This window comes from Pagrus pagrus, assembly GCF_965226575.1.
Source record: "Pagrus pagrus genome assembly, chromosome: 21".
Classification (NCBI taxonomy): Eukaryota; Metazoa; Chordata; class Actinopteri; order Spariformes; family Sparidae; genus Pagrus; species Pagrus pagrus.
The window spans coordinates 7197885-7221991 of record NC_140208.1 but is presented as its reverse complement, the minus strand read 5'-3'; the positions used below and the strand labels follow the sequence as shown (position 1 = coordinate 7221991).

Here is a 24107-nt window from a genome sequence, read left to right as displayed (position 1 = left end):
AGCGAGAGGTTGACCAAACTTTGATTCTTTACACTTGGATTTATATGGTGAGTTATCGCTGAGATACACAGCAGCATTTTTGATCATTCTCACCTGTCTTGTCTTGAGTGAACACCCACATTATTTCCTTTAAATTGTATCTTGACATTGTGTTTCTCGCCTTCCTCCTTGCTTTCTTATCTCCTCCCTTGTTTTCCTGTGTAGAGCTGGAAGAATCACCACATTTTGTGGGATCCGAATGATTTCTGTGGACTAAATCATGTAGTATTTCCTACTGAAGCAATGTGGAAGCCAGATCTATTTATCGAAGAGATGTAAGTGTGAATATACAGTATGTGCATGCTGTAATCCTGTCAAATCCTCAAACAGTACGCCATCAGCAGTGGAGGTGACAGAACATTGTGTTACTGTGTGGAAAGGAAACAAAAACTGACGCATTTGGATGCCAAAACAATTAACAGTTAATAATATTATTTCATACATATATGTATTGTACGTTTAATGTGTGTTGGTTTCCAAAAGTCTGAAAGAGATAGCCATTTTAAAGCTGCTCATGTTTTGTCCATTGGAAAGGCACCTCTAGTGCCACCATGAGGATAACATATGAATTTTGAGTCAAATGTCTAAACAACTATGTGTGTGTGTTTGTTCTCATACAGGACAGAGAAGGATAAGGCCCCTCCGAGTCCTTATATCAGTGTTACGTATGAAGGAATTGTTGACTTAAGGAACGACCAGGTGCTGGTCACCACCTGCAGAATGCAAGTTTACAAATTCCCCTTCGACATTCAGCGCTGCAACATCTCTTTCAAGTCTGCCTTACACTGTGGTAAACTTTAACTCGTTACCTGTACTTACTTACCTGTAGTGATATTTGTTCAACTAGATAGTTTTAGTGTGAGCTGTGGAGTTTTGGAGATATGATAGAGATGTTTACTTTCTCTCTAATATAATGCAAACCCTACCCCTCACCTGTTAAGACACCTCTCTGCATCATTTTTCTTCCACTGCAGATGATGAAATAAAGTTTGAAGCCATCCGCGATGCCTCAAAGATCACAGAGTGGTCCCATGAGGCGATGCAGAGTCAGTACGAGTGGCTGTTCATCAGCCTGACAGTCATGGACAAAACTGTCAACCATTTTGGCTACAATCAAAGCATGATCATTTACACTGTGGGTATTTCTGGATACACTGCACAACAAAATGTGACAGTGTCAGCGACATAAGATTCTCCAGACATTAAAGGAAAGTGATGAGCAACACTTTTATTGTGTCAAAAATGCTTCATTTCAGACGAGGGACTCATCAAGGGTGTTGAGGCTCAACCATGAATCATGCTTACTTAATAAAATATATAGAAAGTCAAAAAACTCCAATACTTGATAGTTTTTCTTTGTCAAAAGTATATGAGACTTTTTTCTCACAGATTACCATGAAGAGGCGTCCTATCCTCTACATTGTCAACTTCTTGCTGCCCATCCTGTTCTTCCTGTGTCTGGACTTGGCCTCCTTCCTGATCTCAGACAGCGGTGGCGAGAAGCTCGGCTTCAAAGTCACTGTGCTGCTTGCTGTCACCGTATTACAACTTATTCTGAATGAAATCCTGCCAGCCTCTTCAGACCGGATTCCACTGATAGGTAAAGAAGCTCAGAGTCAGTCCTCACTGGGCTGCAGAGGTCGTATTGTTGACTCAATGTGTAGTTATTTGTCCACATTAATGATGAAGTCTTCCCCCTTTAGCCGCCTTCTGTATTGGGATCTTTGGTCTCATGATGCTCAGCCTCCTGGAGACGATTTTTGTGATGTATCTGATAAGGAAAGACTTGGAAAACAACGAGGCAGACGAAGACCAAAGCCTGAGTGAGGACTGTGGGGACAAAGTCAGCTTCAAGAACTGTTTTAGAGGTGAGATTAAGCAAAGATTCAGGATCTGAACTCAGTCCCCCATTGCTGTTTCAGTTTGTGACTGCTGCTTTAATATTTGACTGCCTTTGCCCCAGTGTCAGCTGGGATCAGCTCCAGCCCCCTGCGACCCTTTTTTGTGGACACATTGAAGTATGTGGGTAGTGACGGTTATATAATTTGAAATGGACATGTCTTTTTTGTACGTAAAAGAAGCATAAATGAGCCTTAAGAGTGGAAATCAGTGGGGAGGTTCACTGGGGAGTGATATTTTTCGGTGCTTGGCAGGACTAGTGTTTGTAACAGATCTGACGCACAGACGGCACTTTAAAAGCCTTAGCTTAGATCGCTAAGCAATAAAAATCATGTTAATAGCATTCACTCGAGGAAATTGCAAACCTACACCTAGATTAGTGTCCTGTTACAATGGAAAACACTGGTTCTGGTAATGTGACAAGATGCACCGGAGGTCGCACCCATAATTCACGCAAGGTATCACTGGGGCTCGGAATAAGGTGGATAATGGTGTGCGCCCTATCATTGTATTGTATCATAACTGTCTTCGTGTCAAACTCACTGTATCCTTTCAGACAAGAAGAAATGGACCCACTGTGTTTGTGTCCGTGACGAGTCTGCTGATGAAACTCCATCTGAACTGATGACCAAACAGGTTAGAGTTAGGTTTCACTTAAAAAAAATGACACGGACCAGACTGGCATGGCGTCATCCAGCACTAAAGCTCTGTTGGGAAAGAATCGCACTTCCACATACTGTTAGGAACAACTGTGAGTCGAGAATAGATCTAGATAGAATAGATAGAATCTGTTCCACATTTCTAGGTGTGACCTTTGGGCATTTTCAGCCGTTTCTGTGGCGACAAAATCGGGTGTTTTTTTAAAGGGGGGACATTTGGAGCTGTTTTAGTGTGTTTGTGGTTAATGTTTTGTGAGGTAACCATGTGTGCCGGTCTGGTCTATTCCCCCCTGTTGTATTTAACTGATATATTTGGATAAACTGACCATTTCATTCTCATTGTGATGGACACACATTTGCAATCATACATGGTCCATATTCTCCTTAATTAACAGTCCACTAACAACTTCTGCAGGGAAGCAGCAACCAACTGACGGAGGAGTCCCACGCCTTGGAGAAGGTCTCAGATGAGCTGAGGGAGGTGGAGAAAACACTGTCTCTGGTCCTCAAAAGCAGGAAGCAAGAGGCGAAGCCTGCTGGCTACTGGACCAGAGTGACTAAAAGAATCAACAAAGCTTTCTTCATTTTCTACGCCACAGTGGCCAGTGTGTTTTTAGTTGTTATCTTTTCAGAATGGAACAATCCAGCCGACGTTTAAAAACACGATAATGATTAATTTTCCATTCACATATAAGCAGGCTATGCTCACACCTGGGGCCAGATGTATGAACAATGTATATGTGCAATAGAGTGCTGCAAAGGATTACTTAGTTTTGGAGGCCAACCCTGAAATTAGCATCGCTCTGGTTCCTGAGACAATTTTTAATTGGAATTATTTGGATTATTGCAGAAAATAATCTCTGTGGCAAACACAAGTACATCCATGTTTTGTTCAGCAAGATAATATTCACACATGATAAATGAAATCTCTAAAAGTAAAAAGCTAATGTTAGGCTGTAACTGCATGACGATCACATGATGTCACCACCACTAAGCATCTTACTACACAATTACTATGCACGTTTTCTATAAATTGATCGATCTGCAGGTTGTAAAGTTAGAGTAAGAATAGTTTGTAACTGAAGTCTGAATGGAAAGACGGACTAGTGAGTAGATGAGACTCCGTAGACTCTATAAATAAAGTGTAATACCCTCAACTCTCCTCTTACACAATGTAGTGTGACTATTCTGCTTTAGGCACAGCACGTCCTTTTGCTTCTGGCGTCAGCTCCACATTATACGTCTATAGTTATCATCATCACGGACTGCTTGATGAGCTTTATGAATGCTGGAGAAACATCGTTATTACATTCTATGTCTCTTCAAAAGGAGGATAGCCTGTCAGCTAGTCTAACTGGCTGCTAAAATTAAGATCACTATAATTTTAAATCCATTATCCAGCAATGAGGTCAGACTATTATTACTTACTTTTCATTTTTATTTCCTCCTTACATACATGTTGTTCAGTGCTTCACACTGAATGCATATTTTCTGTATGAGCTTAATCTGGTTGTATTATGGACTTCTAGTGATATATACTGTATACCTTTGATTTGTAATATGCACAATGTTCAAAATGTCCATTAAATACATAACAAAAATAAGGAAAGTGTAGCTCTTTTAAGATTCATATCATGTGTGTTTGTGTTTGCTCATTCATTATACTGAGCATATATTATATACTCATATACTCTTATATAACTCTGGTTTGAGGAATTTCATTTGTCTTTTGATGTGGTTGTTCTACATCTGCATCTGCATTTAGGCTGAATTATGTTGATGTTATGTATGTATTCTGGTGTATGTGGTCTGGTTCTGGAAATATCAGACTTTGTACGACAGAATAAAATAATAGAGACAAACCTTGTTCTACTCTTTTGTATGACTGTTGTATAGTGAGCAGCTGTACAGAAGTGGATTATACAGATCGGGTAACAACTGAATAAATGGGGTTTTATCATAACGATGGTCCCCCAACATGGTGATTTTAATTGCGTGAGTGGAAAATGGTAAACTTTAACCTGTAGAAACATCTGAAAATTGATGTAAAGTTATCCTAAAGCACCTATCCTATTCTTGTCAAAAGCTGTCATTGAACCATTTTGTGGACAGACATAGTTTTAGGCTCCTTTAAAAGGTTATAAGCAAGTTTTTCCCCCCAAGCTCACAGAAACTGGAAAATACAATGGGCCCACGTTTATAAATACACCTTCCAGGTTCAAATTTAATAACAATATAATTGAAAATGAGTACTTAACACGTGCTTTTCTAAGGAAATATCAAGGCACCTGGCAAAAACAAACAGCCTACACTACATTTACATAAACTTGTGCAATTTCCAAGTTTAGTCTTTAGAAAACTGATATAATCTATATATTGCTGCACTTGGAATTTCATTGGTTACATGATGCATCAATTATCATCATCAATCAGAGGAGAAAGAAGAGGAAGTGGGTCCCTTTTCTACATGATCACTCATTGGCTGTTGTAGGCTCTAGAGAGGGCATAGAAGCTTGTATCTGGTCTGATGAAGTGTCAATCAAACGACTGCCATCTCAAGGATTATGTCGTCTGCTGTGAAATGAGAGGAGTTTTTTGTTGATAAAAGCATTAAAAAGCATCAATGGTTAGACATTCAAATTTACAGGCTGCAAATATAGAAGAGAGAAGTTGCCTTCTCACTAGGAGCAAATCCCTACGAGCTATTCAGTTTGTGCCTTTACTCAACAGCATCAGCAGTCAAACGACAGGAAACAAGGGAGACAGAGTTGCATCAAGGGTCCTTACCCAGACTCGGGGACATTTGTTACTCATGGTTGGCGTCTTAATCCTGAGGCCTAAGTCTTAATTACCAGGCTTAACTCAACAACAACATTGTAAGCACGCTGTTAATTGCATTTATTGTGACGGTAAAATGAATCTGCCCACAGTGTGGCAGACATCAGCGGCTCCTGGTGTTTCCCGTATTCGGCGTGTCACCAGTTTAAAAAAAACAAAAAACACAAAGGGTTGGTCACCCAGTTTGCCCAACCCTTTCCCAGAGTGAGGAAATGGTATTTTTTTACTGCAACGTAATATTATTAGACAGCAAGGAGAGTGCAGGGATGCACATTTGCTGGGTGGATCTCGTACAGACTTTGGATTCTCACTCACGATGCTTGTTGGTTTCCTGGTTCTGCTCCTCCTCACAGGTAAAGTCTCTCACGTCTTGAAGAGACCTTTCATTGGAATTATTTCTACCTGTGACTAATCAAGAGTAAGTGTAAGTGTAAGTTTTACATTTTTATGCTTCATGCCACAAAAAAAAATCAATCTAGGTCATTTGAATTTGGATAGAAATAGAAATTTAACCTATCTGCACGACTAGAGCTATGAGCAAAAAATGTGCAATGCATGTAAGTATTTAATCAAAGACGGATATGAGCTTGATAAATCCTGGGAGAGCTGTTGCCAACACCTCTTTAAGTTGCTACAAGTGAGTCAGGTTTTCAGACACATTTCTGAGTGCTGCCGGTTAGTGATTTTATTAGCATGCATTTGGTGGTATATATATATAGCAGATGGATCTGAAACGGAGAGCCTATTTAGACTCAGATGACTGTAAAAATCATTTAGTGGTTGAGTGGATGAGCTGGTACTCACACAACCTGCCAGCGTCCATCTGAGACCACAAGCACCGGATATTACTGCTGCTGGTTTTTGATTACGGACTTAAAAAGCTCAGTTCAGAAGCAGTGGATAATCAGAAATTAATACAATAATGGCTCGGAAGAGGTATAATCCTGTATTACTTCTTCTTCTCATGGTGAATGTGTCTTGATGTTCTTAGCAGTGGATGGAGAGGCCTCTGGGAAAGTGTGCAGTTATCAGGATGTTTTAAACTACCTGAACTTGAGCAAAAGCAATGAGCTGTTCTTCATGACCCGGCCTGTTAAAGACCACAAACAGGCCACAAAAGTATCCCTGGAACTGCTGCTGTATGCCATCCTAGATGTGGTAAGTTGTAAAGGCTTTAATATTTGTGTTAGGTATCATTTATCTGCTAATTTCCAAGAGATGTCGATGAAATGTGGGGAAAGTTATAGCAGGCTAACATGTTAAGGAGCTACAGTAGATGATGTTGCAATCTTGGCATTTATAAAGCATTGAGCGTCTTACTGAGATCTGTGGCATCTGCAAGGTTGTTGAGAAAACTATGAAGCTGGCATCCTTTGATTCTTTTCGACAAAAGCCATTTTACCGGAAATGGATCTAAACATTTACCAGATTATGTACCTGTGCAGCATTCAGCGTAGATCTATTAAAAAAATAGGTCACATTTAATGGAGCCACTTTTGAGATATGGCCAGAGTTATGGTTGGAACCATTGAAAAAATTAACTAACGTTTGTAACACGTGTTGACGTTATGCCAAAGACGTTGCAGAGATGTCTACTGAAATTGGCATGCTAACCAGCAAGCCTGTCTTTGTCCTGTCTTGTGATACCACTTTGTGCCAGTCCGATAGTCCCCGCAGTTTGTCAAGAAATGAAATCCTTTTCTAATTTCCTTACTAAAAAGAAAAATACAACCTTACACCTTCTGAATTCAAGTTTCTCCTTTTTACCAAACTAAGATAAACTTAATTGGCTGATTAACTCAACGTGAAACACACTTAACTCAACCGAAATATAAATAAATCTCACCAACACAGTCTTGGTTTGTCTTTCCACAATCACCTTTGGTTTGGTCAAAATAATCAATTCACTGAATAAGATGTGAAAATGCATGCCTCCACTGTCCCCGCCTCTCGCGTCTTGTCATCCTAGAAGTAAAAATCTTTTTTGCGAGCTTTAGCACAACACAACAGTATAAATGCAAAAACCCAGGTTGCTTCACTCCGCATCAATGATTTTCTCGATCATATGACCCCTGTAGCTGACCTACAAATATTGTCTTCAGAAAGTTTATGATTATGCTAATGACTTTTTTTTTGTTTGAGGCTTTATGAAAGTTTTGCTGTGATGGTTGTGCCGTCATGTTCTGTGGCTGGAAAGATTTTCATGCATATTTCTTTGCTTGTTCATAGAGAGAGATCGACCAGACGTTCATTCCTTACGTTTGGATTATCGCGGTGGGTTCAGCAGTTGAATTACTCTTTTTGTTCTTACCCAGACGTTTATTTTCTAACAGCGTCTCCCGATGTCTCCTTTGTTTGCCTCTGTAGAGCTGGCAGAATCAACACATTCGATGGAAACCAGATGACTTTTGCGGTATTGAGACGGTTTCCCTTCCTGTTGAAGTTTTGTGGAAGCCAGATATAACTATTGAAGAAATGTATGTATGAATGTACATTCATGCACTGACACTCACAGGACCACATGCAGTCACAACAGTAATTACAGTAATTGGTGTTATAGGGATTCATGTTACTGCTGATGCATTCAGCTTCGAATGTTGGAAGAGTAATGATGATAAAATGGATTCTCGCTCCTACAAAACTGTTAAATAAACGCTGCATATTTACAGCAGATTATTTAGAGGAAACTATTTTACAAATTGGCAGAATTTGAAGATTTGAAGTCGGTCACAGTTCTTAACAAACTTTCCTGTTTAGGGTAATAAAGCTGCTACAGAAACTCTCATAGGAAAACTCATGAAACTAAATATTGGCTTCAACAGCTGGAAGAGGCAGAGGTGGAGGAGAGGAGGTTGTCATTGTGCGTTTCCACAGGGGTGTTTTTGTTTTTGGGCACGTGGCGCTTCCCGGCTTTGCACACTCAACCAAAACAGGCTACAACCTCCGACACAAACACTTACTGGCTGAGAATATATAATATATAAGAGAATATTAAGCATTTGTGATCGAAATGACATAAACAAGTATTTCTCGAACAAAATCGTTGCCAATTATTTTTCTGTCGACTGACTTATCAATTAAAAGCCTCATTATTTCAGCTGTATACTCAAACTAATCTGTTCGAGTAGGGTCTCTGTGTCCATATGTCTCATACCTGAGGGGAGTTTGAGAGAATATTCCAGGAAATGACATTTAAATTACGCCTAAAAGTTTGTCTAGAATAGAAGAATATGTATGTTTTGCTGTGTATCATGTTTGCATGTGTGTTTCTCTGTGTGTTTTCATACAGGACAGAAAAAGACAAAGCCCCTCCAAGTCCTCTTCTCACCATCCACAGTGACGGTTTAGTCAGCGTTCAGAACGACCAGGTGCTGGTCAGCACCTGCAGGATGCACGTTTACAAATTCCCCTTCGACATCCAGAGCTGCAACCTCTCCTTCAAGTCTGTCGTACACTCTGGTGAGCCTGTAACCTACCGTCTTCTGTTATGTGTTCCTGTGGGACTTTTCTCGTCACGTGAACAGACACCACCACATACCTCACAGCTTGTTTTTTATTTCCCACACCAGTCAATGAAATACAGCTTGTTCACGATGCCCACTCTTCAGAGGACACACACACAATGATGCGAACCCAGTACGAGTGGCTGTTCATCGACATGACCGTCACCAACAAAACTGTCAACATGTTCGGCCTCAAACAAGACGTGCTGATCTACACTGTAAGTATTACTGGATACAGAGCAGTGTTTGAAGCTAGAACGGTGGCTACTTTTATATTATTGTAAATTAGAAGGTCCTGCAAATATACACAAAGCAAAAAAGTATGAAATTCAAAGTTCAAAGTTCACAGGACAGGTTGAGATCTGTCCACAGTACAGACCTTTATCAAAAGACATTTCACAGTAGAAACATGGCAGACTGCGTGGAAGAGGAGCCACTCCCTCCCTCTGGAGATATAAAAGGCCTTTGCACACCAAGCTGATATCTTTCCTTCTTTTTTGCCTCACTTCCTTTAATTCTTATTTATTCTTATTTCTTTTCAATTTCTTTCTCTTTCTTTCCTTTTTCTCGAAGTATCCCTGCAGCATAACTAGAGATACATAGTTTTCATCCAAAACTGTTTTACTCAAATCAAATTTTGACTTCTAATGTTCCACTCTTTTATGAGCAGATCGATTGATTGTGCTGTTGCTTCGAGCTGTGTATTATGTGGTTGCTGTAGTTTTTCTCAGATGTGCAGGAGTAGGACGATCAATCACGTGACACATAATTCCACAGATCTCCATGAAGAGGCGTTCGGTCCTCTACATCGTCAACTTCATGCTGCCCATCCTGTTCTTCTTGGGTCTGGACTTGGCCTCCTTCCTGATCTCAGACAGCGGCGGCGAGAAGCTCGGCTTCCAGGTCACAGTGCTGCTTGCCGTCACTGTGATGCAGCTTATCCTGAATGAAATACTTCCTTCTTCTTCAGACAGGATTCCACTCATAGGTAAAGAAGAGTCTACTCTAGCTGATGTGAATTTAATTTACACATTAAAAAGTATTGGATATCTTTCCAGGATCACCAACGTTATTTAACTTTATCCTGAATTGGTAAGACTCATCCTCTGGGGACTATGAATGTCTGTACAAATGTTAATCTTCTTCAGTTCTTCATCAATCAAAGTCTGGCCTTTTTTGACTGTAATTCATGTGAGTAGGAACAGCCCAAGCTGATCATGTAACTATTCTTTCTTCGTTAGTGGTCTACTGCATTGGGATTTTTGGTTTGATGATGCTGAGCCTCCTGGAGACAATTTTGGTGTTGCACCTAATGGCGAAAGACTCCCAAGACAACGAGACAGATAAAGAGGAATGTAACAAACAGGACGAAGCCACCTGTAAAGGAGGTGAGAGTCATTGCAGCAAAGAGGGAAGAGGGAGTTAAAATCTACGGCCAGTAGATGACCGTCAGTTCTCCCCGTGTGGAGAAGCAGTGCATAGTGTCAGCAGGAAGCAGGTTAAGGGAATGTAATGCCAAAGGTGTGTATATACACCTATATACAGCCATGTTTGAACTTACACCACAGTGTAACAGGCCAATGTGTCAATCTCTTCAAAGACAAAGAAGCTACTCTGTTAAAATGTTACTATTATTGTGCACATCGATAAATGCTAATACTGGTTTAATAATAATTTTGAATATGCTGCAACCGTCTTTTGTGTCCTTCCAGACAAGAAGAAATGGACAGCGTGCATCTGTGATGTGTCAGCAGATGAAACGCCAAATGAGCTGCTGAAGGTTGGGTTTACTTTTTACTTTAAAGGGATAGTTTAGCTAAAAGTATAAACATAAAAAACAAGTTTTCTCACTGAAGTGCTCTATCTAGCCGTGGAAATAGCTTCGGTTTTACTCATTAAGAATTTGAGGTTTACTTCTCTGACATTTCAGTCAATGCACGACAAGATAATGTATGCAAATCATAAACACACTAGTTAACCAGCATCTCCTACCCCTCTGCAGAGGAGCAGCAGCCAGCTGATGGAGGAGTCCCAGGCCTTTGAAAAGCTCTCAGACGAGCTGAGGGAGGTGGTGAGAGCACTGACACTGCTCCTCGACAGCAGGAAGGGAGAAGGGAAGCCTGGCTACTGGACCAGAGTGACTAAAACAATCAACAAAGTTTTCTTCACTTTCTATCTCATAGCTGCCATTGTGTTTTTACTCTGTATGTCTCTCAGTTGGAATAACACACTAGACTAATGGTGCTTCGTAATGACACATATAATGCACTTTTGATGACCTGTCCTGCATCATCACAACTTTTAAAGGTATATGTAGTCCTTCAGTAGTGGTGTTTGCATGTTCTACACACTGCTACAGACCGTATCTAACACATACTCAGTATTAGCCCACGACACTGGTCGGGTTGTGTGATAAAATTACAATGTGCAATGCTAATGTTCAGTGAATCCACTAGATGCATGAATAAACATACAGAAAATAAAGCATGCAAGTGATTAATTTCTGGTGTTTGACTGATCCAAAGGTTACTTTTGCCAATGATTTATCTGCTGTGTGAATCGAGGTTCCTTGCAGGTTCAGATCCTCCACAGTCATCTCCATCAGTTTCTAGTGTTGTCTGCATTGTTGGGCTGCTGGCTGAAGGCTCGGCCTCTCTGTTGTCCTCAGTTTGGCTTCGATGAAGCTGTGAGGACTGAGGTTTCTCTTCATCCTGACTCTTCATGGTGACCTGATGACATCAACCTCCTGTAGTCCGTTAAGCTGCTCTCCCTCCTGACCAATCAAGAGCTCTTCCTGTTCCTCGCTTTAGTTTATGTTGCTTCAAACCTACATACAACATCCTGCTGCTGGAAATACTCTCCTGAGCACCAAATGTGGATCAATCCGCTGCTCAGAATAGTCCAACGTAAACTTATAGATAATAGATAATACTGATAGAAACTACATTGGCCAGTTGTTGGTTTATTTATATTAATTATAAATTCAAGAATCAATCAGTTGGAGCCAGTGGGCTTGATATGAGGAAGGGAAGGACAGTAATAAGAGATGGACTAATACATTTTGAGTCAACAGCCACCACTGTTAAAAACCCTCTTATATTGGTTGGAAAATGCACTCCCACAGCTGAAAACTGGGCTGTTTGTTAACTGAGCCATTAAATCTGTCCACATACTTCCTTGCAGAGTGTCCCCTGGAGTACAGCTACATGTGGTTGGAAATCACTGCCTAGATTACTGAAAAAAACAAAAACAAAACAAGGATTGGTCATTGAATTTGCCCAGCCCTCTTCCAGTGTGAGGTTATATTTCAGCAAGTCGACAGAGATGCACATTTGCTGTACAAACCTCTCACAGACTGGATCCTCACACTCATGATTCCTGCCGGCTTCCTCTTTCTGCTCCTCCTCACAGGTAAGGTTTCTCTCGTCCTCACAGCTCTGGATAATTCACAGACCTCACTATGAACGGCTTTCTTCTGAATTTGAGGCTGTTAATTTTTACTGAATCACCAGATACCATTAGGGGTTAAAGGAAAAATTAGCTTTCATTATTATCTTTTAACCGTATATCCACTCAGTTTCCAGTTTGTTGGGCACACCTGGCTAAAACTAGTTAAGTCTTAAACAACAGTGCTGTAATCAATCCAACCACTGAGTAGACAGGTTCCCACAATATTTAAGAGCACAATTGCAATATTGTTTTTATATTTTTTTAAATCAATCAATCAGTCAAACTTTATTCATATAGCACCTTTCAAACAAATCAAAGTGCTTTACAAGTGACTGAAAAAAATGGGATGATTTGAAGAATAATTCAAGATTTAAAGAATTTAGAGACTAGTGCACACCAATTGCAGTGTGTTGATGTGTTTAAAATAATAAAATAGCATAATAAGTAACATGACAATATAAAATGTTGCCTGTAAAAGTTGATTTAATAAATGTGAATACAACAAAAAAGAATAAAATATAATTATATCAACAGTAAAATTTAGATAAAACAGAATAAAGGATTATGACACAAACAAATAAAATAAAATAAGTGTAAACATTCAAGCCATAAAATTAGAAGAGGCTAGACTTGTAAGACCACCTAAACCGAGACCAAGACACTACCAAGACCAGAGAGTATCAAGATCAAGACAAGACCAAGACCAAGACTAGTTCAACTCGAGACCGAGACAAAAAAAAAACTATTTTTTTTTGCCATTTTGCATGAGTTGTAGAACATAAGCACCATACTGGGTTCAGCTGCTTAGTATAAATATGAGATTGTATTATTTCAACTACAGGCACAATAATACAGAGACAGTGCATGTCTTGTGTGTGAACTCACTATAAATGTTTTCATCAATTGGCTGAAATCAAATATATGTAGCAATTGCATGCCCGCTATTTCTACACTGTTTGAGGATTCTTCTTCTTCTTCTTCTTCTTCTTCTTATTGCCTCCTCCTCCATGGATCCGTGACCGTGCTTTAGAGGGGGGAGGGGGGAGGGGGGGAGTGAGAGGATGAGCGCCAACACCGTCTGTGTCACAAAATGCATGTGATTGGTGCCACTTGAAGGAGGTGTATAATAATATATATACATAAAAAAAGACCGGAGACTGAGACAAGACCGAGACCAAAGACTGTCGAGGCCGTGACAAGACCAAGACCACAAAAAAGTGGTCTTGAGACCAAGACCGGTCTCAAGAACTACAAGTCTAGAAGAGGCTATATAAAAGCCAGACTATAGGTCTTTAGTTTACTTCAGTATCAATATTTCCAGCTGCTCTCAGATCAGTGTTTTAGTTGTGCTCAAAGAGCTAAAAGAGAAGAGCCGGAGGATCTGAGGGGCCCTCCTGACTCATAAGCTAAAAGCATGTGTGAGATGTAGCCTGGTGGTGTAGTGCCTTATTAGCTAATAAACTAAAAAAGCCGTGGTATACTTAATGTATAATGATGAGAGAACTTTTGTTAAAAGCTTTCTAAATGGCTGGAAGTGGCTGGCGTGCTGCTGGCCATGATATTACCAACATGCATTTGGTGGATTATCTCAGATGGATCCCACGTTGAGAGCCTAATTAGACTCAGTGTACCGTAACAATCATGTAGTGGTTGAGCAGAGCGAGGCCGTATGTCTGACAGCACCAATCTCATGATGACTTTTGTGTGACCATAACCATATAACTGCCTATATTTGTGAGCTGGGTTGAATTACTGCAACTTTAACTAGCTGAGATGACGATAATCAAACGTGGAGTAGCTCAGACTTTCAAATGTCAAAGTAATCAGCATCACATTTCCTGATTTGTTTCCTTCTCAGAGTAAACTCTCTGATGTGTCTTTATGTTTCTGCTGCAGATGGGGAGTCCTCTGAGCGTAACTGCACTTATCTGGATGTTGTAAAGCACTTGAACTTGACCGAAAACAAAGAGCAGTTCACCATGATCCGACCTGTTAAAAACTACAAAAAACACACAACAGTAACACTGGATGTACTACTTTATGCCATTCTAGACGTGGTAAGTGGTTGTTTATAATACAACTTCAGATTACATTGGTTTAAATTCTCTCTTGTTCTGTGACGTAACAGGATATCAAAGTCACACTACATCTGCTGTGAAGTTAGGACATGGCCAAACAATTCATGAAACATTCGACCTGAGGTATCAGCTGCCTGGCTCTGTTTGCCCTTAATATTCCCGTCACATAATATACTGTCACATTTATTAAAATAGGGCCCAAATGAAAAACACTCAAGGCAGGCAGGTAGAAAACAAAAACTAAATACGATACAAATCAAAGAAGCACAGGGAAGACATGGAGGAACACAAGGAACACGATGAACGCTAGAGACCCGAGGAACATCAGGAACACTCCAGACACGGGATGGACGTGACAAAGAGTGAGGGAACAACACAGGCTAAAATACAAACTAAACTAATGAGGGCATGAGGTGCAGGCTGAGAGACACTGGGAACAGGCCGGTGCTAACGAGGCTGATGTGAGACAGGCGTGTTGGAACGATCAGACTAGTCAGGAGCACAGGTGAGAATGAAGTAGAAAGTAACCAGAGACAACACACAGGATATAACTACAAACTAAAACAGGAAACCGACAAACCAAAAAGCCTAAACCATGACAGATATTCTTTTGAAAGCATGGTTGCCGTATCAAACGTAGAGGCTACTGTATTTTATGCAGCCTTGGTGGAGGTTTGTGCCCTGAGTGCTTCTTGGTTGAATTTTTGTTAACTAAAGTGCTGTTTGTTTACACATATTTATGATTCTGGTGCGCTTGTTTAAAACTTTGTCACTTAAACTTGCATTAACACTGATTCTGGAGAGAATTTAAGACATATTTTCTTTGCTCTTAGAGAGAGAAGGACCAGCAATTGGTTCCTTACGTTTGGATTGATATGGTGAGTTCTGTCTGAAAGAAGAAATCCATGAATACATTTCCACCTCTCACTCACTTGGGAAACTCACGTTGCATTTGTTTAAAAATAATTTTCTCCTTGTTTTCATCTGTAGTGGTGGACAAATGAGTTTATTAGTTGGGTCCCAGATCAATTCTGTGGCATTCAGAATTTTTCTTTCCCCACTGCACAATTGTGGAAGCCGGATATAACTATTGAAGAGATGTAAGTTTGAATGTGGATGCACGTTCTGACACTCACAACTGTAACTTGTTACTGGTCATTATGTGATTATTAAGAAATTACACAGAAACTGAAGCACTTAGATGCCAAAACAATTGACAGTTTAGCAACAGGATTGAAACATGTTTTGGTTATTTACTGTACAATTACATTTCTAGCGTGTACAATATTTATTGTATTTTTACTCTGGAATGACTCATCAGGATCAAACTAATGTATCTGACACAAACATTCGGGAGGCCTTTTCTGTGTAGCTTAATAGAAATAACCCAAAATCTTAGACAACTGCCACTGCCACTTTAACAGCAGAATTAAACATCATAAAGGCAGAAAACAACACAGAGATGTACAAATAATATAAAGTAGAGCAGCTGCAGCAACTATCTTAAGTTAGGATATGAACATTGACTTAGGAACTGTTCATCTGTGATGATGTTTTGAACACATCCAGTATTTAACCAGAGATATTGTGGTTACATATGTGTCGTAGATCATTGTTACTTTCAGTATTTAATGGTATAATACACTATGTGAAATTTGATCTAATACATACTCCTGTGTTCTCACACAGGACAGAGAAGGACAGGGCCCCTCCCAATCCCTTTCTCATCATTCACAGCAATGGTGAAATCGAAATAACGGACGACCAGGTGCTGGTCAGTACCTGCAGGATGCGCCTTCACAAATTCCCCTTCGACACTCAGACCTGCAATCTCTCCTTCAAGTCTATTGTACATACTGGTGAGTCTGTTGCGTTTAACAGTTCCATACGCCCCAGAGGAGAACATACAACATAATTTACAGCACAACCTGCGGTGTTACACGACCCATTTTCAAACAGAATGGAGACTTTCAACAAACTGCATCATACTATATCTGCATCTACCACTGCTCACTTCGTCTTGTAAAAGACACCAAACACACGCATAATACTGCGGCAAACACTTACTGGAAGTTGAATTTCCTCCAACAAAATGAAAAGCATGCAGGTCACAGTTAAATCTTTGAAGAGCACGTCACTGATGAAGTCAGGTGAAAGGTCATCATGTGACTTAAACTCACCGACTGCAGTCAGTTCATTTAATTCATAAATAAAACTACTCCATGACATATTTCAAACTGATCTGCTACAACAACAAAAAAGCTAATAATGTTGTTTTCGCTCAGTAGACACACTTTTGATTAAACAAAACACGGCCTACTTCATAATAAAAGTCAAAGTGAGTTTAAATACATGTGTGCTTTAATGACTTTAACAGTTTATTGTCACCTGAACACACACATCATACATTCCTTTCTTTGTTAACCTGAAAGGAAACGTCACAGTTTTAATTTTATCTCCCACCTCAGACATTGAAATACAGCTCGTTCCAAGACCCAACACTTCAGATATCGTCGAGCGGACCCTCAAGTTGATGCACAACGAGTACGAGTGGCTGTTTGACAACATGACAGTTCACGAAAAAACCGTCAATGTCTTCAACGACTTCCGCCAAAGTATGGTCATTTACACTGTGAGTACTGTTGGACACAGACACGCAGAGGCGGAAAGTAAACATTTTCCAATTATTTTTTCCACCTCTGTGTCTTAGGTAATTACATCTAAGTATATCCTTCCAATACATTTCAGAGGGAAGCACTGTTTCTGCCAAGATTCATTTATTATTTCCCCTTGGTTTTATTGATGACAGGCTTGAAATGCAAACGTACAGCAAAATTACTTTCAGCTTTTCTGTTAAAAGTTTTCCATTCCCCATTTTTGCTCTGAGCGCTCTAAAACTGGAACTGTGAATTTTTCTGAACAACCATTTCAGATTGGATTTTTGAACGCACCCTTATTTATCACTAAACCATCAGTGGGCTGATGGTTACTTTTAATCATTAACTCACGTTTGTTCACTTTACTCCATGTGGGCGAAAGACTTTGCTGCACATTTGAGCGCACTGTCATCAGAGCAGGGTCTCTGTCTGTGTGAAGTGTGAGGGAGCTTTCATGCCTCTTGCACATCGCACAGATGACAAGATCATGAGAAGGAGTGATTTCTCTTCAGTTCAACCTCTGCCAGATGTACAGTACAGGTCAATCACCTGACCCTTGAACATCATTTCACAGATCTCCATCAAGAGGAGGTCTGCCCTCTACATTATCAACTTCATGCTGCCCATCCTGTTCTTCTTGGGTCTGGACTTGGCCTCCTTCCTGATCTCGGACAGCAGTGGCGAGAAGCTCGGCTTCAAGGTCACTGTGCTGCTTGCTGTCACTGTGATGCAGCTTATTCTGAATGAAATACTGCCAGCTTCTTCAGACAGGATTCCACTCATAGGTAAAGAAACTCATTCTTGAGTCGTACTGGACAGTACTTTATATGCGATTTTCTGACACACTGTGTTGTAATTTGTCCACATTAATGACAATGCCTTCCCCCTTTAGCGTCCTACTGTATTGGGATTTTTAGTTTGATGATGCTCAGCCTCCTGGAGACGGTTTTGGTGATGTATCTGTTGCATAGATACGCGAAAGAAGAGGCAGAAAAAGAACAAAGCCTGAGAGAGGACTGTGGGTATAAACGAGGCAACGTCAGCATCAAGAATTATTACAGAGGTGAGACTCCCACAGGGAAGTCAGACATCTGGTGAATATGCGAAGCAGCATATAAATTACTCCAGATGTTTAATTTCTATGAAAACAGTCACTTATAAAATGTCTAATACAAAGCACTTGTGTTATTTTGAATATGCACCAACATGTTTTTTGTTAGTTAGTTGAATGTATTCACTGTGCCTGTCTGTGATGTTTCTCCAGGTCAAACACCATCTGAACTGCTGCCTGTGGCCAAAGAGGTTAGGCTTAAGTTTCACTTTTTTCTCAATCAATCTAGAAGGTTATATTTTTTGTTAGTTTGTTTTCGCATAATTGGAAAGAAAGTTGTGTGTGCTTCCTCCTGCAGAAATAGTCCATACAAAAAAGTGTTGGCATTGTGTTCTTTGGGCTGTAAAATGACTTTTAAATCTACAATAAGGAACTTTCTTTTTTTTCTTGTTGTGAAAAATAGTGAAACAAAGATTACTTTGTTTTGTTTAAGTGTCGTACCACCACGCTACCACCAGAGTGTCTTCTTTCCTCAGGCTGTGAGACTCCTCAATGTCCCCAGCACTTCGCTATTAAAAAATAGACCCAGTGACAGGCATTAAGAATAATTATATTAATGACACAGATAATAGCCAACCTTCTCACTAACGGTCCCAACTGCTTATAGGTCATAGAGGCTTTAGTATTGAATTTGGACTGTTACGTAACCAGTTATCTTTGCATTTTCAAAACTTTATTAAAACAACAGGCCACTTAGACATATGTCAGCATTTGCTAGCCAACACCATATTCTAGTGTAGCAGTGACTACACAAATTTTGTAACATTATCATTATTATTTGCTATGTCATACACATTTACATGCATGAAAGTCCTGCTGCATGCGTCAGATGTATTGTGTTACATCCCTCATCTCACGGTAGCCTGATGCACTGATGAGTTGCATCCCTTCTGTCAACATAATGAGTTGTTCTGTGTCTGATACAAAATTTGAGGTAATATTTATTTTGCATATAACAATAAGATGTACTATTTGACATATAAGATATATATCATGTAGAATGTAAGTATATTATGTATAACGCTGTTTCCTTCGCTTCGTCTTTGTTTTTTTCTTGCTTTTCTTGTTCTGCCATAAATTTAGTTTGTTGTGACATTTTGATGCATGTATATGTATATATGCAAATATGTGTGTGTGTGTGAGAGTATGACTGTATATATGTATATATATATGATATATAACAACTGAAACAAAGATGTGAATTTCAAACGTAGCAGCTGAATTAACAAAAATCACGTTCTTTAACCAAAGTTTATTAAACTACTTTCTCAGGAAAGCAGCAGCCAGCTGACGGAGGAGTCCCCTGATTTTGAAAAGCTGTCAGATGAGCTGAGGGAGGTGGTGAAAGTGCTGTCTCTGCTCCTCAACAGGGAGGAAGTACAGAAGCCTGGTGGCGGCTACTTGAAGCGCGTGTGTAATAGGATCAACAGAGGGTTCTTCATCTTCTATGTCATGTCTATAACTGTGTTTTTTGTCTACATGTATTTCAGGTGGAATGCACAGTAATCATTGTTCAATAATTGAGTTATAGTTACCAGAACTTGTCAACAGTCACTGGATCACATTAATCACACATGTTGTACTATCCCAGTGCACTAATATGACCTGAGGTGGTTCATGCTGAGCACAGTCCTTATGTACAAGAAATCCACCTCTACAAATATTAAAAAATACAAATAAAAAGAGCATGCAGGTGTCAGAATATGCATGTTGTCCTACATAAACATATCTTTCACATGTAATATGGGCAATTCTTATAATCCAACCTAAAGCATATTAACAACATTTAAACAAATGAAGCATTTACTGAAGTGCAAGCAAATTAACATCATACCATCAGCCACTCTACACGGCAATAAATCTCACAGCACGCTCAAATCAAATGTTGGCAGCCATAGCTAACACTAACATGCACATGTTGACAATACTGAAATTTTAATGTGATTTCATGGCATAGTCCTTCAAAAAGTTTTCCAGACATTCATCACATGTAACCGTCTCCTTGGGTAAGACTTGCTATCTTTTTTTGTTTTGGGCTGAATTTCACAATCCCTCTGGACTGACTGCAGTGGATTCAGATCACCTGTGCACAGATTGAGGAGACTGACTCCTAATTAATGAGTGGAAGCAGCTTGGGGCGTTCCCCTACCAGCCAATCAGGGTGTGACGACGTCCTTTTGGGAAGGCTTCCTATACACCTTCAGTTTTTAACATTTTATTTCACTGGGGACTTGGGAACTTGTAAAAGCACATTTCAGTTTGATTATCCCTGAAGAAGCATGTGTTTATTATCCAAGTAGTTGAACTTGGGCATTCCCTGTAGATGTACATATTTTTTGTTTATATTTTAATGTAGGTTGGGGCTGGTTTGTAAGCCACACACGAAACCCCAATTGTAAACCTGATAGTGACGCTAGAGGAAACAACAGGTGATCAACAAAGTCAGTATTAAGCATCTGGGAACCATGAATGTCTGTTGAAGACTGTGTGCCAATCGATCAGGTACATGTTGAGATATTTCAGTCAGAACTAAAGCGGTGGACCAACTAACACCACTCGTCTCCTCCAGAGCACGAAAGTCATCTCCAACTCTTCAAAAAGACGGCGTAGGTGGTCACTTCCTGTGAGACAAATTGATCAAAAGATTGATCCAGTGGCCCTTGAAACACATAATATTCTAAAATATATAAAATGTGTCCTCCTAAAGAAGTTATGAAGAAATGTATGAGACTCTTTCTAACGCAGAAATAAAGAAAAACAAAGCCATTCTGTTCGTTTTGTCTATGCATGTGTTTGTAAGAGTGATAAGAGTGAACCGAAACAGAAAACTCCCCAGAGCCGAGGGGAGCTGCAGAGTTGAGTTATACCTCTCTGAGTTCATCAGTCAGAGCGAGCACTTTCTCATAAGTAGTCACAAGATCCATCGTTAATATGATTATATTGATCAGAACCACTTCAAATAAAACAGCAGTGGAGAAACTGCAGCTGATCCGGAAAGCTCTAATCTCTTCTGTGGTTTTGAAGTGATGAGACTTATGAATGTGGATTATACTTGGCGTTGCAGCTCAACACACATGACCAGTTGTTGATTAAAGTGGGCATGATGTGAGGCGTTAAGTTCTTGGTCCTCTTACATTCTAATATATTGTTTATTTTTTAGGTGAACTGTAAAAAGCGAAGCTGCAATCATTTAATGATGCATGCATCTCACTTCCTGTGAATCGCTAAATCGACAATCTTGATGGAATCGACTGGGTACAGTATGTGCTGAGACCACAAATTACTCTTATCATAAAAAAATAATAATATAACATAATATATAAAAAATAACAAAGGGTTGGTCTGGTTGGTTTACTGGACCCTCTTCCAGTGAGAAGATAAGTGCAAGGTCATATTATGAACTGCACTGAGCTGACAGGGATGCACATCTGCTGTTTAAACCTTTCATCAGATTTACAGTCTGACCAATGATTCCTAAGTTGGAGGCCAGTTGTTCGTATAGTCCACTTATTTATTTTCCTTGCTATATTTTTGAACATTAAACCAGTGTCACTTTAAAATAGCTGTAGCACCATGATGTAATCATTATCTCAAAATGTTATCATGTAATAAAATTATAGTGATACCCAATAATATAATAACTTCTCACTAATGCCTTGAAATCTGATATTGTAATGACATTTTACTAATAATTATTGGGAATGTATAATATTTTCAGGCAGGTCAGATCCCCTCGATCTAATCTCTAATTGAGTTAAGTTTCTACTTTAGTATTATGTCAACTTTTTGTCTTAATTTCAAGTTCAATTTGAATTCCTTAAATGAAATTTCATAAAATCGTTTGAGGCAAAGCAGAATCACTGTTCAACAGTCCTCATAGTGTCTCGTGTGTCCTGATGTTTTCACTGTAGATGGGGAGTCCTCTAACAGAACCTGCAGTGATCGGATGTTGTAAAGCATTCAAAGTTAAAAAGTAAGGAGGAGAACTCCATGGCCCGGCCTGTTAGTGACCACAAGTCGTCCATCGAGGGAGCCCTGTGGCTACTTATTTATGCCATTCTAGATGTGGTAAGTTGTTGCTTATAATCGTAAATTACAATTAATATGTCTTCAATCCACCTTGTATCTGCTGTAAATTTTAGCCGTGGAACGACAAGGAAGGATTTGTTTCTGGCATTGACCTTTTTGGACACCTTGCCAAAGAGAAAAATCATTTAGGCCATTAACGTATATTGTTGTGTGTGTCTGTGAGCCAATAAGCAAGCAGTGTTCTTTTTGAGAAGTACCTAGAGAAGTTCTCATCACACTGTGGTAAATAGGTTCATATTTACTGTGATATGAAACTGCCTTGAGTCTGTAAAAATGTGGAGCTGCAAGTAAAACAACATTTTACCATAATGTGAAATGTAATCTTTTGATGTCCAGATTTGATAAAACTGGTATCAAAAAAAGTATTGTTCAGGAACGGGTATTGAAATCACATCTGCTGTGTTCACTGACAGTGGCTGGTCCTCTGGAGCCAGAGCCGGAGTAGTCATACTTCCTGTTCACATCCCGCCAAAGCTAAAGTAAAGTACTACAACTAACATAATCTTTTAATATAAACTGTTTCCTCTCACGCTATAATATAATATTTGGGAAATGTAGGGGTGAACAGTAAACAGTTAAGCACTAGTCATACAATGAGGTAAAATGACTGCATTATATGCATTCATCTAATTTCCTGTAAGTCGCTTCTGTGTGTGAAGACCAGTGATGGAATCAATACAGTTAATGCCTCAACCACAAATGACTCTAAAATCTTTCTAAAAACCATAACCCACTGAGATCAAGGACAAAGTAACAAATAGGGGGATGATCATTCTGTTTGTCCAGCCCTCTTCCAGTTTGAGCCAATATTTAGGGACAGCACTGAGTTGACTGGGATGCACAATAGCTGTACTCTGACAGACTTTGGATTCTCACTGGTCTGCAGTCATGATGCTTGCTGGCTTCCTCTTTCTGCTCCTCCTCACAGGTAAGGTTTCTCTCATCCTCACAGTGTCTCTGATGCTCTGGATAATCCACAAACCTCACTGTGAACAGCTTTCAGTGGAATTGATTTCTACCAAAGAAAACTGACTCAATGAAGAGAGGTCTGGCTAATCAAGAGTAACAGTTGCGGTTTCTGAAAAGAGGTGTAGTGTAATTTTTAAAATGCGATGCTTCATGCTGTGAGCACCTTGAAAGAAAGTCCATCCTCCAAATAAACTTAATTCGTGAGCACATCTTGTTGTTCACGTTGGTCGGATGACGCAGTTTTCAAACAGTGCCACACTGATTTGGAATCAGATTTGGCAATTTTAAAGCATTTACCTTTTTGTTGTTTAGCCACACCTGAGGTGTTTTTGACCTTGTGCTTGGTGTTATTGTGCTGCTGAGGGTGAGGGAAGCTTGAGTTTTTTGGTCGACTGAAACCATACTTGCCAACCTTAAGAGTCAAAAAGGTTCTGGGGGTCCTACCTTCCAAAAAATGTACAATTCAAGGACTGTCTTTCCTCTTTTCTGGTTGCTTTAAAGAATGAAAATGATAAAATAACAGGTATAATGCAACAGCATTTTTTGTCAATTTAAATTTTACTTAATTCTCAGAAAACAACGAAGAATACTTCATAAGCGTAACGTGCATAAATCTGAGGCTTAAAGTAATATTCATCACTTTTCATTCATTCAGTGTCTCACAGCTGGCGAATACTGCAAACAGCATGTAACTAAAATGTCCTGACGGTTATTGTAATAACATTTTTACTAACATTTCTTGAGAATGTCTGACATTATCAGGTGTGGCAGATCCCCACATCATAATCTTTGGGGTGCAATTGAGTAAAAATGTA

At 39.6% G+C, this 24107-nt stretch overlaps 3 protein-coding genes across 3 annotated transcripts; all 3 read left to right on the top strand.

Moving 5' to 3' along the window:
• Positions 1-282: 282 nt before the first annotated feature.
• LOC311250181 (5-hydroxytryptamine receptor 3A-like) lies at positions 283-3255 on the top strand (the record flags this gene model as incomplete). Its single annotated transcript, XM_084341757.1, has 7 exons — positions 283-314; positions 660-829; positions 1014-1174; positions 1429-1639; positions 1743-1907; positions 2495-2574; positions 3013-3255. 7 exons carry the CDS (start codon positions 283-285, stop codon positions 3253-3255), a joined length of 1062 nt encoding a protein of 353 aa, XP_084197883.1.
• A 2479-nt stretch (positions 3256-5734) lies between these two features.
• Positions 5735-11438, top strand: LOC311250239 (5-hydroxytryptamine receptor 3A-like). The gene is made up of 10 exons (XM_084341822.1): positions 5735-5788; positions 6427-6593; positions 7665-7709; positions 7803-7912; positions 8725-8894; positions 9005-9156; positions 9716-9926; positions 10180-10326; positions 10651-10718; positions 10941-11438. Exons 1-10 carry the CDS (start codon positions 5752-5754, stop codon positions 11175-11177), a joined length of 1344 nt encoding a protein of 447 aa, XP_084197948.1. The 5' UTR covers positions 5735-5751; the 3' UTR covers positions 11178-11438.
• A 3327-nt stretch (positions 11439-14765) lies between these two features.
• Positions 14766-19740, top strand: LOC311250179 (5-hydroxytryptamine receptor 3A-like; the record flags this gene model as incomplete). Its single annotated transcript, XM_084341754.1, has 7 exons — positions 14766-14818; positions 16156-16325; positions 16935-17098; positions 17698-17908; positions 18016-18186; positions 18388-18425; positions 19507-19740. 7 exons carry the CDS (start codon positions 14766-14768, stop codon positions 19738-19740), a joined length of 1041 nt encoding a protein of 346 aa, XP_084197880.1.
• Between the last annotated feature and the right edge of the window lie 4367 nt (positions 19741-24107).

What these genes read in the sequence shown, in the direction of transcription:
- LOC311250239 (XM_084341822.1), top strand. Translation starts at nt 5,752, where the DNA reads ATGCTTGTTGGTTTCCTGGTTCTGCTCCTCCTCACAG. An exon ending in TGTATGCCATCCTAGATGTG is followed by an intron (nt 6,594 to 7,664) that starts GTAAGTTGTAAA and finishes GCTTGTTCATAG; the next exon opens with AGAGAGATCGACCAGACGTT. An exon ending in CGAAGCCACCTGTAAAGGAG is followed by an intron (nt 10,327 to 10,650) that starts GTGAGAGTCATT and finishes GTGTCCTTCCAG; the next exon opens with ACAAGAAGAAATGGACAGCG.